Here is a 12,791-nt window from a genome sequence, read left to right as displayed (position 1 = left end):
GAGTTACTGCGGCGTGGCCTGAGGTGCGCAGTTAGAAATGCCCGGGGGCACCAGCGCTGCTGGGAAATGAGTATCCTCCCATCCCAGAGCACGGTTAGGCTTCAGTTCGGCTTCCTCTTGGGATTGTGGGCTCTTCTTCCAGTTGTGGGGATGTGGCTCTAGTCCTGTACAGGCAAGCAGCCTGACTTGGGAGGGGTTTTTCTATCCAAACTTTGGGGGAAAAAAAAAAATTAACCACTCTTAAACTTTCTGGTGGCTTGCTGCTGCCCTGGATGAGGGGGGATGCAGGGGATGGGGGAGACCCGCAGCATCCTCAGTTGGAAGAGACCTTGAGTGTATTAAAGAAATCTAAATTTTTTTTTTTTCACATGTTCTCTGCTAAGGTGTTGTGTTTAATCAACTCAAGTCTACTTGCTTGTACAGGCTTAAAGGATGGGGTTTAAGCTTAGGCGGACTTTGCCGTGATTAGGTGCTTCTCGGCAGAAGATTGCCCGCCTAAGAGCATATCCACAGTCACGCTAGCGCCGAGCTTCCCCGGTCCCCAGATGCGATGAGGAAAGCAGTCAAGGCCTGTAGGAGAAATGACCCGAGAGCTGGGAGGGAGGAGGCAGAATCTCTGCCTGCGCACTCAAGTGCTTGAATTTTGTTGCGTTGTGTAGCTCCAGGGGAAGACTGGCAATGAAGAGAAGCTATGAAGGGAACATCTGCATAGAAGGCAGGTGAGCTTTGGGTGGTGTACATGGGGGAGGACGTGAAAATAGAAGTGTGTCTTGCCTGTATCTAAGACTTTCAAGTAGGAACATTAAGTTAGTTTGACCCAGTAGCAGCTTTCTTGTTACCTTCATATTCATCACGTGGGTGTGTTGGTGTCTCTGCTTGAAGAGCAAGTTTGGGCTGTTCCTAAACTTGGCACCGCTTTCTTCTCTTCTAGGCACAGGATTCCAGCCACGATGTCGAAGCACCATGATGCAGGGACCGCTTTCATCCAGACCCAGCAGCTGCATGCTGCCATGGCCGACACCTTCCTGGAGCACATGTGCCGCTTGGACATCGACTCGGAGCCAACCACTGCGAGAAACACCGGCATCATCTGCACCATCGGTAGGCGATTCCTAGATAGGAGAGAATTGCAGCTGTGAACCCCTGTGTTGGTGAAACTTGTTAGGGAAATTGTGGGAAGGCTTCACCTTTCATGCCTTGCCAGGGCTGAACTTACGTGTTGGAAGAAGACAACTTTCCCACGTCTGCCTAACCTGTGTTATTGCTAGGAGTGAATCTGGTGGCCAGGGAAATGAGAGATACTTAGGTTCTGCTGCACTCCTCAAGGCAAGCCAGAACAGTCTTTGCTGTAGAGATGAGCTGCTGCACCGCTGGGCAAGTCTGAATCCATTATACCTCTTCTGTTCCACATGAAACAGCCTGGCGTGTGTGCGTTATCTCCCTATTCTTATGAAGTTAATATTCAAACTGTTTCTTCCTCCTAGGCCCAGCCTCCCGCTCGGTGGAGAAGCTGAAGGAAATGATTAAATCTGGAATGAATGTTGCCCGCCTCAACTTCTCTCACGGCACCCACGAGGTAAGGGTGGGGTCTGAGCCAATACGGCCCCGACCAGGCTGTGTGTGTGTCTGCTGACCCTTTCCCTCATGGAAGAGGGAAATCCAGCTTAGTGTGGGAAGGTAAAAGCCAGCTCTGCTTTTGAGGAAAGCTGGTTGTACATACTGAGCCTGTGTAACTGCTGATAAGACTGAAGTGTGCTTTCTGAGCAGTTCTGAAAGCAGTTCCAGTCAGTTCCACGCCCTTCTCTGTACCACGGAGCCCGGTAACTGAGATTTGACACTTGTGTGCCAACTGCTTGCCACGAAATCCTTCAGTTCTTCCTCACCTCCTGCTGTTTGCTGTACAAAGCTGTTGCTTCTCAGTCAGTAGCGGGAGCAGAGAATGTCTGTTCCCGTTTTGCTGTGCCCCTCTGCAGGAGTACGAACTATCAGCTTCTTGTTTTATTGCTGGGGCTTTTGCAAGCAGGCGATCAATGAATAACCTTGTCTCAAAAGGAAACTGTTAGTGATTTGAAGTAATTACTGTGCATGGTTGAAAGAATTGAACTCCTGGGTTTGCTTGGCTAACCAGCAGCTCCGCTTGTGGTCCTGGCAGTCATGAGGTTAGCACCGCTGTGACTGGGAGCTGGTGCGGTGAGCTCCTAAGAGTAAGGTCAAAAGAAATCAACACTGTTTGTGTCAGAGAAGCCCTCAATGATATAAATAGGTGACATCCTCAGTGATACTGGAGGAGCTGAGGATCCTGTTCCAGGTTGCCTAGAATACCACCCTGAGCCTTCCTGTTGAGTTTTTTTTCACCCTGGCTGCCCTCCAGCTTTCAAAATGTCAGGCGGTAGCCAGTAGCAGCTGTAGGTGGCTTTACTTACTGAACCATGAGCCTCATGGGCTGTAACAGCTTGGCCTCTCACCCTCGTGGCCTTTAAAGGCCACAGGGCACTGTCAGAGTCGAAAGGTCTGATGCTTAACTCCGTAGAACTGTCGGACCTTGACTAAATACTCAGGGGTAGTGTTAGTGTATAGGCTACAGTTAGCAAAATCTTCCTGAAAAACTGCCTCTCAGCAGTCAAATCCTGCAGCCAGGTGGCTCGGCAGGGAGTTGATGGCTAGGCTGAAACTGGCAATTTTCACACCGCTTCTGCCCAGCGGAGCTGCTGCTGCGGTTTGCGTGCTTGTTAACTGAGATCGAGGAGAGGGACTGCGGCTTTCTGCCTTGGGTGAGGTCTGATTGCACATTTCGTACAGATGAGGTGAGGTTGTAGCAGAGTCTGGTCTTGCTGTCATCTCCTGTTGAGTTTGACTGTCTTCCAAAGCCAGTCTTAGAGGAACCAGGAGGAGACTCAAACCTGAAACACTCGTTTCCAGTGAAGTCCCAAAGAGTGTTTTTCTGTTGTCTTTCGGTTCTTTGCCCACTCAAAAGCATTAAGCAGCGCTTCAGCTTTAACAGGGGTGCTTTAGCACCTGGCTGCAACTCTTATACAGAAAAAAAATTGCTTTTACTTCCAGCTCTGCCTGCATTCCTTTTCTACATACGTAACTCTTCAGGAAGTCAGGCTCCCTCGGAGCCAGTTAGTCATCAGTATCAAACTAAAGGAAAAATCCCAGGTGACTGGGACCAGATGAACGTAATGGCCCTGTTCAGGCATGTTTTCTGTGCTGCGCCCGTGTAGGCTGCGGTGCGTGGAAGGGTCGGGGCCTTCTCAGTCTCGGCTTGCACACTGCGTCAATAAACTTAATTATTTTTCCTGCTCCATCAAGAGTTGGAAGCTGTGGTGTATCTGGCTGCGGGCATGCACACAACTCCAGGGCAGCTTTCCCCAGCCCCGCCTTCCTGGCGCTGAGTTATCATCCCCACAATACTGAAGTCTGTGTGTGGGGCTCGTGTCGAGGCGGATGGGTGGCCAGGGGGCAGCCGGGCGTTTCCGGGTGAGTCAGGTCAAGCGCTGTCTGTCTGTGGCACAGAGAGGGGAAAGGGTGTTTCTTATCGACAGAAGTCTGTCAGGAGTTGTGTAACGTAGAGTCGAGGTTATCTCTTAATGTTGTTTAAGCAAGTAAAGTAAACTGATGTGCTGGTCATCGGAAGCTCGTTTGAGGTACTTGGCATAGGGGTTTCCCCACAGAACTGGCTGTGGTGAAACTGGGAGCGTTAGCGAAACGCTCTCACTTTCGTGTGAAAGTTTGGAAGCGGGTGCGTGGTGCTACAGACTTGAACTTCCCTCTGTGATTGCTTTGGCTCTCGAAATAAAATGTACATACTTAAATGGATAATGTCCTCTTAGAAAATCCTTTAGCTTTAGGAGAAACTTAAGCCAAGGGTTGTAAAAAAAACTTGTCCGTCTCCTCACCTGTGGGACTGATACGAGGGGTCAGGCTGGAAGCTGGTGGGGCAGGTGGCAGTGCAGAGAATGGCATCCTTCCTTCTGTGCTCTGAGGGGAGGAAACAGCCCAGATAACTCCTGGGCTCCACTCTTGTGTGCGAGGGAGGGCCTTGGTATCCTCACATTTTGCTTTTCTGGAACCTCAGTCTCAAATTCTCAAGCTAGAGCTGAAATTGAGCATCATGGGAGAGCAGAGCTGTCAGCTTGAGCAACGTTTGGGGCACGTAATGATCTTGTTCATAAGTGGTGGAATAGAAATGGCCTGAACTTTGCCATTTTTTTTTTTCCCTTGCCAGTATCATGAGGGCACAATCAAGAACGTGCGAGAAGCTACGGAGAGCTTTGCCTCTGATCCCATCACCTACAGACCTGTGGCTATTGCACTGGATACCAAGGGACCTGAAATCCGAACTGGACTCATTAAGGGAGTAAGTTGCTCTCTATTTTCATCACTTGAGACTAGACATGTTATGCCTGCGGCCTTGTCCTAACAAAAAATATCTCAAGCAAACAAGGTAACAAACCAACAACCAAGAGTTTTGATGAATTGCTGCAGGCTGGGAGGTGGTTTTGTGCTGGTTTTTACTGGTTTTGCTGAAATGCATGTTTTGACCTGCAGAGTGGCACAGCAGAAGTGGAGCTGAAGAAGGGTGCACCCCTCAAAGTGACCCTGGATGATGCCTTCATGGAGAACTGCGATGAGAACGTGCTGTGGGTGGACTACAAGAATATTACCAAGGTTGTAGAAGTTGGCAGCAAAATCTATGTGGATGATGGTCTGATTTCCTTGCTGGTTAAGGAGAAAGGTGTGTAACAACTGTCCCAGCTATACCTGTTGGTTTTTCCCTCAATATGTTTGTGCTTTCCCTCCAGTAACTGTTCTCTAGCTTGCAGCTGTGTTTTGAAGGAAGGAGTATGTGGCTCTTAATGCTGTAGAGAGACTTGGAGCAAAACTCTCTACTTCAAGTGTAGCAAGTTTCCAGAAGCTGTCTTCAGCTGGGTTTCACTAGGCTGTTGTCTAAAACACCTCTTCAAAGGTGGATGCATGGTAGAGACATACCAGTGCTCATGATCAAAGCCTGTTCAGCCAGGCTAATTCATCCTTTTAATGCACGATTTAACTAGTTTTACAGCATAAACCCTGAGTTTTGTGTTTAGAGACAGAACTAGCTTTAATTGGTAATGTAGGGGCAAGGTTAGTTCCACAATACTTCTTTTATAGTGCTGACTAAACTGCTCTAGGCTCAAGGCAGCGCCTCTAATCCCAGAGTGTGTAGGGAGATGAAGGTGAGGGGATTGAGGTGCTCAGGTTGGTATTCCAGGGCTCCTGTGTGCAACCTGGTAGCTTTCTGGGGGGAGGGCAGTCCCAGCCTCCTGTGTGGGACAAATGGCATCTTCTCCAAGAACAGTGTGGAGGCGGTTTTAAACCTGTCTGTTGTGCTCCCATGGGTAAGTTGCAAGAATGTGTATTACATAAACCCTGTGGAGAGACTGATGTGCTTTTTTATCATGTGCAGTCGCTATTGGCACTACTGTTCTCAGGCAGGGAGGTGGTGTGGGAGCTGGCAGCCGGGAGCTTTCCAGTAAACACTGACCGTGGGAACACATCTGTTCCAGGCAAGGACTATGTCATGACAGAGATCGAGAACGGTGGTATGCTTGGCAGCAAAAAAGGAGTGAACCTGCCTGGTGCTGCAGTCGACCTGCCTGCGGTCTCTGAAAAGGACATTCAGGACCTAAAATTCGGTGTGGAGCAGAACGTGGATATGGTGTTTGCTTCCTTCATCCGCAAAGCTGCTGATGTCCATGCCGTCAGGAAGGTGCTAGGGGAAAAGGGAAAGAACATCAAGATCATCAGCAAGATCGAGAACCACGAGGGTGTGCGCAGGTGAGCTTTGTGCAGGTGGCACTGTATCAACGGAAGAACCACAGCCCCTTCAGGCTGTAGCCAGGACTCCTGGTCTCTGGCTTGCCAGCACAGCAAGTTACTAGTCCGAGTAACGGTGCAGTAGTGCAGGCTGTCAGTTAACGCCACGTGTATGTTGGACTTGGCGTAGCTGCGGTGTGAACGGTAGGTTGTGTAACTGTCACGTGCCCTGAGTGCATGGGGATGGTGTCACAATCTCCCTGTATCCTGAAAAAAAACCCTGAGATATTTCTTGTAGCGAGTGTGACCTCAGACCTGAGCAGACCTGCTGTTCTGGATGAAAATCAGCGAGCTCATGCATGGGAATCACCAAGTCTGACAGACTGAAGTATCTTAGGTCAACTCACCCCCCCTCAGTCTGTATCGCTTTACACGTGCTACGGTTGCTCTTGCTTTTCTTCCTCCTGCCTGGGCAGTAACAGGGTGCCAAAACGGCACGTGGGAAGCCCGTGGGCTGACAGCATAGCTGCATCTCGTGCTCCAGAGTGATGCTCCCTTCCGGGGGAGCGGGACAGAACAGACGGGAAGGTACTTTGCAGAACAAGTAGGGTAACAAACCTCTTCTCTTGTTGTCAGGTTTGATGAGATCATGGAGGCCAGTGATGGCATTATGGTGGCCCGCGGTGACCTGGGAATTGAGATCCCTGCTGAGAAAGTCTTCCTTGCCCAGAAGATGATGATTGGGCGCTGCAACAGGGCTGGCAAACCCATCATCTGTGCCACTCAGGTACTCAAAATGCAATGCTAGCTCGAAACAGCTGGAGTCTAGCTGGCGGTGAACGTCGGTAGCTGCCATGGCTTGATGGTGTTCACTAGAGAGCGAGATGCCAAGATCAAAGAGGTTTTGCTCGTAGCTGATCTCAAGGCATTTCTTTCAAGGTGGAAAGAAATGGAACTAGATGATCTTTAAGGTCCCTTGCAACCCTAACCATTCTATGGTTCTATAAGATGTGTTTGGGACCTTTCCTGGTAGGGTTACAGGACCTCGTGTGGCTGCTGAAGGATTTACCCCTCACAACTTCATGCAGTATGAGCCTTTTGTGCTGACTTAAAAAAAAAAAAGCTCTTATGCTTTGCCTTGGCATCGTGTAGCATCACATCTGTGTCTAGCAGAGGAATTTTGCTCAGCGTTCCCGTATCCCAGGTATCCTACAAGATGTGCCTGCACTGCAGTATCAGAAGGAACTGGGTAGAAGATCCATCTCATTATCCTGTGAGCTGCACTACTTCCATGTGCAGACAGTCCTTGGGCACTGGGAGGACTGGTTTCCTGGCTGTGCTTGCCCTGTGCACAGGCTGTGGAAGTCAAAACTGTCTGTAAACAGTAGTCATCAGACAAGGTTCTGGATTTACAGCAGCTTATGCTCCTTATTCATCTGTCGCTACTGAAATGCAACTGAAATGCTGCTTCAGGCAGTATTTCATGAGGAAACAAGGGATGTTTGCCCTGTCATGAGCTGTAACGGGGGAGAAATAGGAGCACCTGAGGAAGATAGGAGCACTGGCCAGGCTTTGTTGGTTGGAGCTACACTACCTTCTGGGAGAAGGGGGTAGGAAGAGCTAAGCCTGTGGAAAGCTGCCCTGTTTTCTGCTCTTCAGAGTGGGTGCTTAGGGGGCTGGTGTTGTCAGCTGCTCTGGGTTCACTAGCCTGTACTTTCTACATAAAGAACCGGAAATCTTGTGCTGGGTGACAGTGACTTTAGATGGTGCAAACTCCTAGATGCTACAGTTAATGTGGGGACATGTGGCTGGGTTTGAGCTTTCCATAAAGATGTCTAACACAACACTGTGCTCTGAAGAGCTCGGAGTTCCTTGGACTAAGCCCTGTGCTGAAAAGCTGAAGTTGGAGTATTTTATCTGCCATGCTTTGTGGCCTAAATCTCCCTGGAAAAGGAGTGAATGTAGAACAGGTACAAAATGAAATGGATTGTTTTGCTTGCTGCTAGATGCTTTAATTCAAAGATGGTTAGGGATCAGGCCCCTCTGTCCTGTAGCCCCAGGAGAACTCTTCTCCCAGTGTCCTTAGGCTGCATCCTGTCTCCAGCCCTATGTATAAAGTACGTTGAAGTGCACTAGTGAAACAGCAGCTGGTTCCTTCTGCAGTGCCTTGATGTCTTTTGGACTTGTTCTTCTCCAGATGCTGGAAAGCATGATCAAGAAACCTCGTCCGACCCGCGCCGAGGGCAGTGACGTTGCTAACGCCGTCTTGGATGGAGCAGACTGCATCATGCTCTCAGGAGAGACCGCCAAGGGAGACTACCCGCTCGAGGCTGTGCGCATGCAGCACGCTGTGAGTACTGCCCTTGCTCTGGGGGAGCCTGTCCCACAGGTGAAAGCAGCCGTGTGCTCTTCCATCTGAGCCAGGCACCTGAAGGTCTGACTGTGTCTGGTGGGAGGTGGTAACACCTAGCAGTCCAAATTAGTGATCTCTTTGTTCACACTCTCCCTGTGGGTGTTTCTTTATCTACCATGGTCCTAAGGGCCTGAAACCTCGCTTGGTGTGCTCCGAGCTGTAGTCGGTCAGAGCTGAGAACTGCTCTGCAGTGCTCTCAAATCTAAAACATCACGTTGCTCATGCTAATTTTTGTTTGGGCCGGGGCAAAGCGGGTTTTGCCGTTACCTTGGTGTGAATTTCTCCAAATGCTCTATTATTTTGGCGTATTAAATGCCCTAAACTTCTCCAAGGTCAAGGAGCTGCGTACGCAGTTTATCTCTAGATAACGGAAGGTATCGGCTGACTCCTCCGTGGGGGGGCGGGGGAGGCTTGTGTGTCTGATTTACAGCGCTGTTGCGTCCAGCACCTGGTGCGCTTGGTGTTGGGGGTGTTCGCTGCACGAGTACTGACAGCACCATGTTTTTACATGCCTGAACTGCCAGAAACCTCTGCTCTGCTTCAAGTTCACCCAGCTCGCATTTCAGCTGATAAAAAGCCTGATGTCGAGTTTCAGCCAGTGCTGCTTCTCCCCAGTTACCAGTGCTGTGAATCACGGCAGCGGTAACTCTCGACAGTGATAACTCTCGGCGGTTTTATTTGCAATTCAGGTTATAGAGATTAATCAACTCAGCTAGTGTTTGTTTGCAGTGCGTTATGTAACTTTCACCTTTATCTGGTCAATATGGAGTGGTGTTTTTTTGCACATGGCAAATGCGAAATAGGACTTGATGATTACCGATGGCTGCTGGCTGAAAGCTAACAGTGCACTTAAAAGGTTCTTCCTCAGTTTTCACCCCTGAAATCCATGAGGGTCAACTTTCTACCAAGAGTTGGAAACTTGCTGCTGCAAACCTTACACCCCAGATGCCATCCTGGCATTAATTAGACTCGGGCAGGCTGTATTGTAGCCTGAGCTCAACATCCGTTGTGTGTGCCTCCCCCTTGCTGCAGACCTGGGAATGATGATGTTCGCTCTGCCAGGCTGCTGCAGAAATCCTGAAGGTTTTAACCTTCTGTGCAGAGGGGCAAATACAGATTGGCTTTATTTAATGCAAGGTGGCGCAAGCAGCGAGGTGCCAACTCGGGGATGGTAGGAGCATGTCCCCCACAGTGAGGATCTTTCATCTGAGCTCATTCACTTGAGGGGAGCCCTGCCCAGCAGTAGTGCCCTGAATAACCACAGTCTGAAAATTGGCAGCATGGCCAGATCAGATGAGTATTTCCATCTGAAGCTTCTGAGTGGTCACAGCAGGGAAGAGAATGCTTTACCTTCACTAAAAAGCAGCTTCTGTATGCATTCTCTGGCTCAAAATTGGTATCAGTTTGGTTTTATATATATTCCTTTATCCAGTGCTGTTGCAGGGGTATTGCAGGTAAAGCTCCCTCTGTAGTGAGGTGCCGAGAGCAGCAGGGTCTGCGCTGTGTTGTAGTACCCTTGCACCTCTCTGAAAGACTTGACCTGCCTGTCCCAGCAGCTCTGCTGGGACTCTGCACTGATTTTGGTTAGTGATCCTGTTCCAGCTAACCTTTGTAGTAATGAGCTTGCTCTTCAGTGGCTGGCATCTCTGGCAGAATTGCCATGTGCCTTGAGGTTTAGTCGCAAGCTTCCAAAGATTGCGCAAGCTTTCCTGCTTGTGGGAGTGGGCTTCCTTCCAATTACAGTCTGATCCGCAGTTGTCTTCAAATGCCTCCCTGGCCATGCTGTCTAGTGGCACCAAGGTTTAAGTAGCTGCTCTGTTTCCCTTTCTTCCACCTCCACCCTGATATCCCCACCTGCATACTGACTGCAAACAGCTGTTTCTGCATGAGCAAAGCCAGCTGTGACGTGGAATTAAGGCTTGCTGTGCCCTTCTGCAGCCACTCTCAAAGCAGACACAGGTACACACACCCTCTTACAAGTGGGAATGCAGCCTTCCCTCTAAACCCTAGTTCAGTCTCTGTGTTGCGCGGAGCTGCCAGCCTTTGGACCAGGGGCTGAAGATAAACTGCCTGGTTACCAGCTCTTGCGTTTGGAGTGTTTTGAGGGAAATACTTCCATTTTGTCTAATGGCAAGTGTAAAGCCGGCAGAAACAAAACCGGCTGCTTTAGGACCAGAGTTGGCATTGAACTGCTGTTCCTGCCTGTCACGTGTCCTGTTATTTTTAGACGTAAGATACTTAACTGCTTGGGCTTAAACTGGTATCTCTGGAAGAGGGATAATTCCTAGCATCACATAAAGTAATTCATTAACACTAGAGTAGCAAAATCCTCATTTGGAAGGAGTCTAACTACAAAGTTTCACTGTAATGACACTTTAGTCTTTGCTTAAACATCAACTCGTCACGCTTTGTGTTAGTGGCTGCTCACTTTCTGGAGTAACCGGATGAAGTTGTCCGTGAGAAGATAATCAACCTTTGCATGCTTTTCTAGTCTCTGCAAGCCTTCTTTGTCGGGTTGTCAGGGCTAATACAGCCTTCTGAAACAGAATTTGTCTTTTAAACGTGATTCCCAGTGTGCTGGGATGAACAGATTACTGAACTTGTTGCAGATGTGTGGCCTGAACAGAAATCCCTTCAGCTGTGCCTCTGCACCTCTTGTCTGGCACTGTATGAACATCCCAACGTATGTCTTGTGACAACCCTATAAGGAAGACTTGTTCCTGGTTATTTCTCTGTTACCAAAAGGGAGGTTGGTACAGCCCTTGGAGGTGGATCTTTCTTGGCTCTCAGGTTAAATTAATGTAACGAAGCTGAGAGAGGAAGGGCATTGCTTGCATGCAGAGTGTGACAGCAGTGCTGTGTGGTGTTGGGAGACTACGGAGGGGGATATGGAGCTACAGAGGTTTCCTCCTGAGGAATTGGAGGCAGGAGCATCAGCAGGCTGCTAGATGGCCTGAGAGTCTCTCAAAGAACCCATCAGCAGCCACAACAAAACGTGGTCTGACTCTCAGCTGGCTTGCTCTGGCCCTTGAAAAGCAATCTGTTTCTGCCTGCTCTGAAAGGACTCCAAAATGTAGTGGGAATGCCACCTTCGAAGTGCCTGCCCCGTGACCAGGGCCTGCCGGTGAAGCACACGGTGGGCCGGCCAGACAGGCAGGGGCCTGGTTGTGGGTGGGGGTCTGGCCTGGGAGCCAAGAAACGTTCCACAGCCTCACCTTCCATATCCTCTTGCATGCAGTACTATGACGTTTAAGCAAATTAGCGTGATCTCATGTTACTCTGGAATCTCTTTCCATCTTTTCTTTCCTCTTTTCTCCTCCTTCCCTCTCACTCGGGCCTGCAGATCGCCCGTGAGGCTGAGGCCGCTATGTTTCATCGTCAGCTGTTCGAAGAAATTTTCCGCCTCAATGTTAACAACAGGGACCCTGCCGACGCCATGGCAATGGGCGCAGTGGAGGCGTCTTTTAAGTGCTTAGCTCCAGCCCTGATAGTTCTGACCGAGTCCGGCAGGTAGGGCTCAGGGAGGGGGCTCGGCGCCCGTTGTTTCCGTGAGGAAAAACACGCTCCGTTCTAACACTGCGAGTGTGTAGCAAGCAGCTTGCTGCTCCAGTATCCGCCTTGCATAACCGCTGTGGTCTGAGTTGACTTCTGCGTGGCAGGGAGGGACTGCAGGTAGGCAGGAGCAGAGCGAGCGTGCCTGGCAGTTGGCATGAATGTCACCTGAGTGTGGGCTCAGCAGGGCGAGGTGACTCGGTAGGTGCCACCAATCGGAAAAGGAACCTTGAGAACCGAAGGCCGTGCTGTTTGGGTGTCCGAGTGTTACAGCCGTCACCCCAGCCTGTTGAACTAATCCCGGGCTTGCCAATCGGTAACTCTTATCAAAAGCCGACAGTGGTTGTGTGGCACCTTGCCGAGAGAGCCCCTCGCCTGACCTTGTGCCGCCCCGAGCGACTGACGTGAGTGGTGTCTTCCCGAACGCGTGTTGCTCTTATAGATTGCCCGGGAGGCCGAAGCCGCCATCTTTCACAGGCAGTTGTTTGAGGAACTGCGTCGTCTGACTTCCCTCAACTGTGATCCCACGGAGGCTGCTGCTGTTGGCGCTGTGGAAGCGTCCTTCAAGTGCTGCAGTGGGGCCATTATTGTCCTCACCAAGTCTGGAAGGTAGGAGGTGACAGGTTCCCTAAGGTCAAGCCCACTTCGTGACAGGGTGGGGGAAGGAGACTCTCAAACAGATGGCTTTGACAGACCGCTTTTGAAAGCTATAACGGTGGAGCCAGGGGTTTGGCAGCTGCCGAGAGCCCAGGCCGCCTGCCTGCAGTGCTGGTTCCTCGGGAGATGGGCAGCCGTCTCAAACATCTGCACACACGTAACCTCAGAGTTCCACTGCCAACTTGGCGTCAGCACCCAGCCCTGCCTCCCCTCGCTGCTGCAAGTGGCAGCTCTGCCGGCAGCACTGGCTGGAAGAGTCAAAGTAAGTGTTGCAGCTTCAGTTCAAACTTCCTGGCAAGAAATCCTCGCTTTAACAGTAAGGCAGGGGTTCAGCGGATGCAGAATCTTTTTAAATCATAGAATCATAGAA

At 50.2% G+C, this 12,791-nt stretch overlaps 1 protein-coding gene across 1 annotated transcript; it reads left to right on the top strand.

Annotated features, from left to right (window-relative positions):
* The first annotated feature begins 622 nt into the window (after positions 1-622).
* On the top strand, positions 623-12,377 carry LOC104516144 (pyruvate kinase PKM). Its single transcript, XM_010160372.1, has 9 exons — positions 623-719; positions 932-1,101; positions 1,485-1,576; positions 4,229-4,360; positions 4,552-4,738; positions 5,550-5,820; positions 6,436-6,586; positions 7,997-8,149; positions 12,207-12,377. Exons 1-9 carry the CDS (start codon positions 679-681, stop codon positions 12,375-12,377), a joined length of 1,368 nt encoding a protein of 455 aa, XP_010158674.1. The 5' UTR covers positions 623-678.
* Positions 12,378-12,791: the final 414 nt, after the last annotated feature.

Source organism: Eurypyga helias, unplaced genomic scaffold (genome assembly GCF_000690775.1).
Source record: "Eurypyga helias isolate BGI_N326 unplaced genomic scaffold, ASM69077v1 scaffold27271, whole genome shotgun sequence".
Lineage (NCBI taxonomy): Eukaryota > Metazoa > Chordata > Aves > Eurypygiformes > Eurypygidae > Eurypyga > Eurypyga helias.
This window is presented reverse-complemented; position numbering and strand designations above follow the sequence as displayed.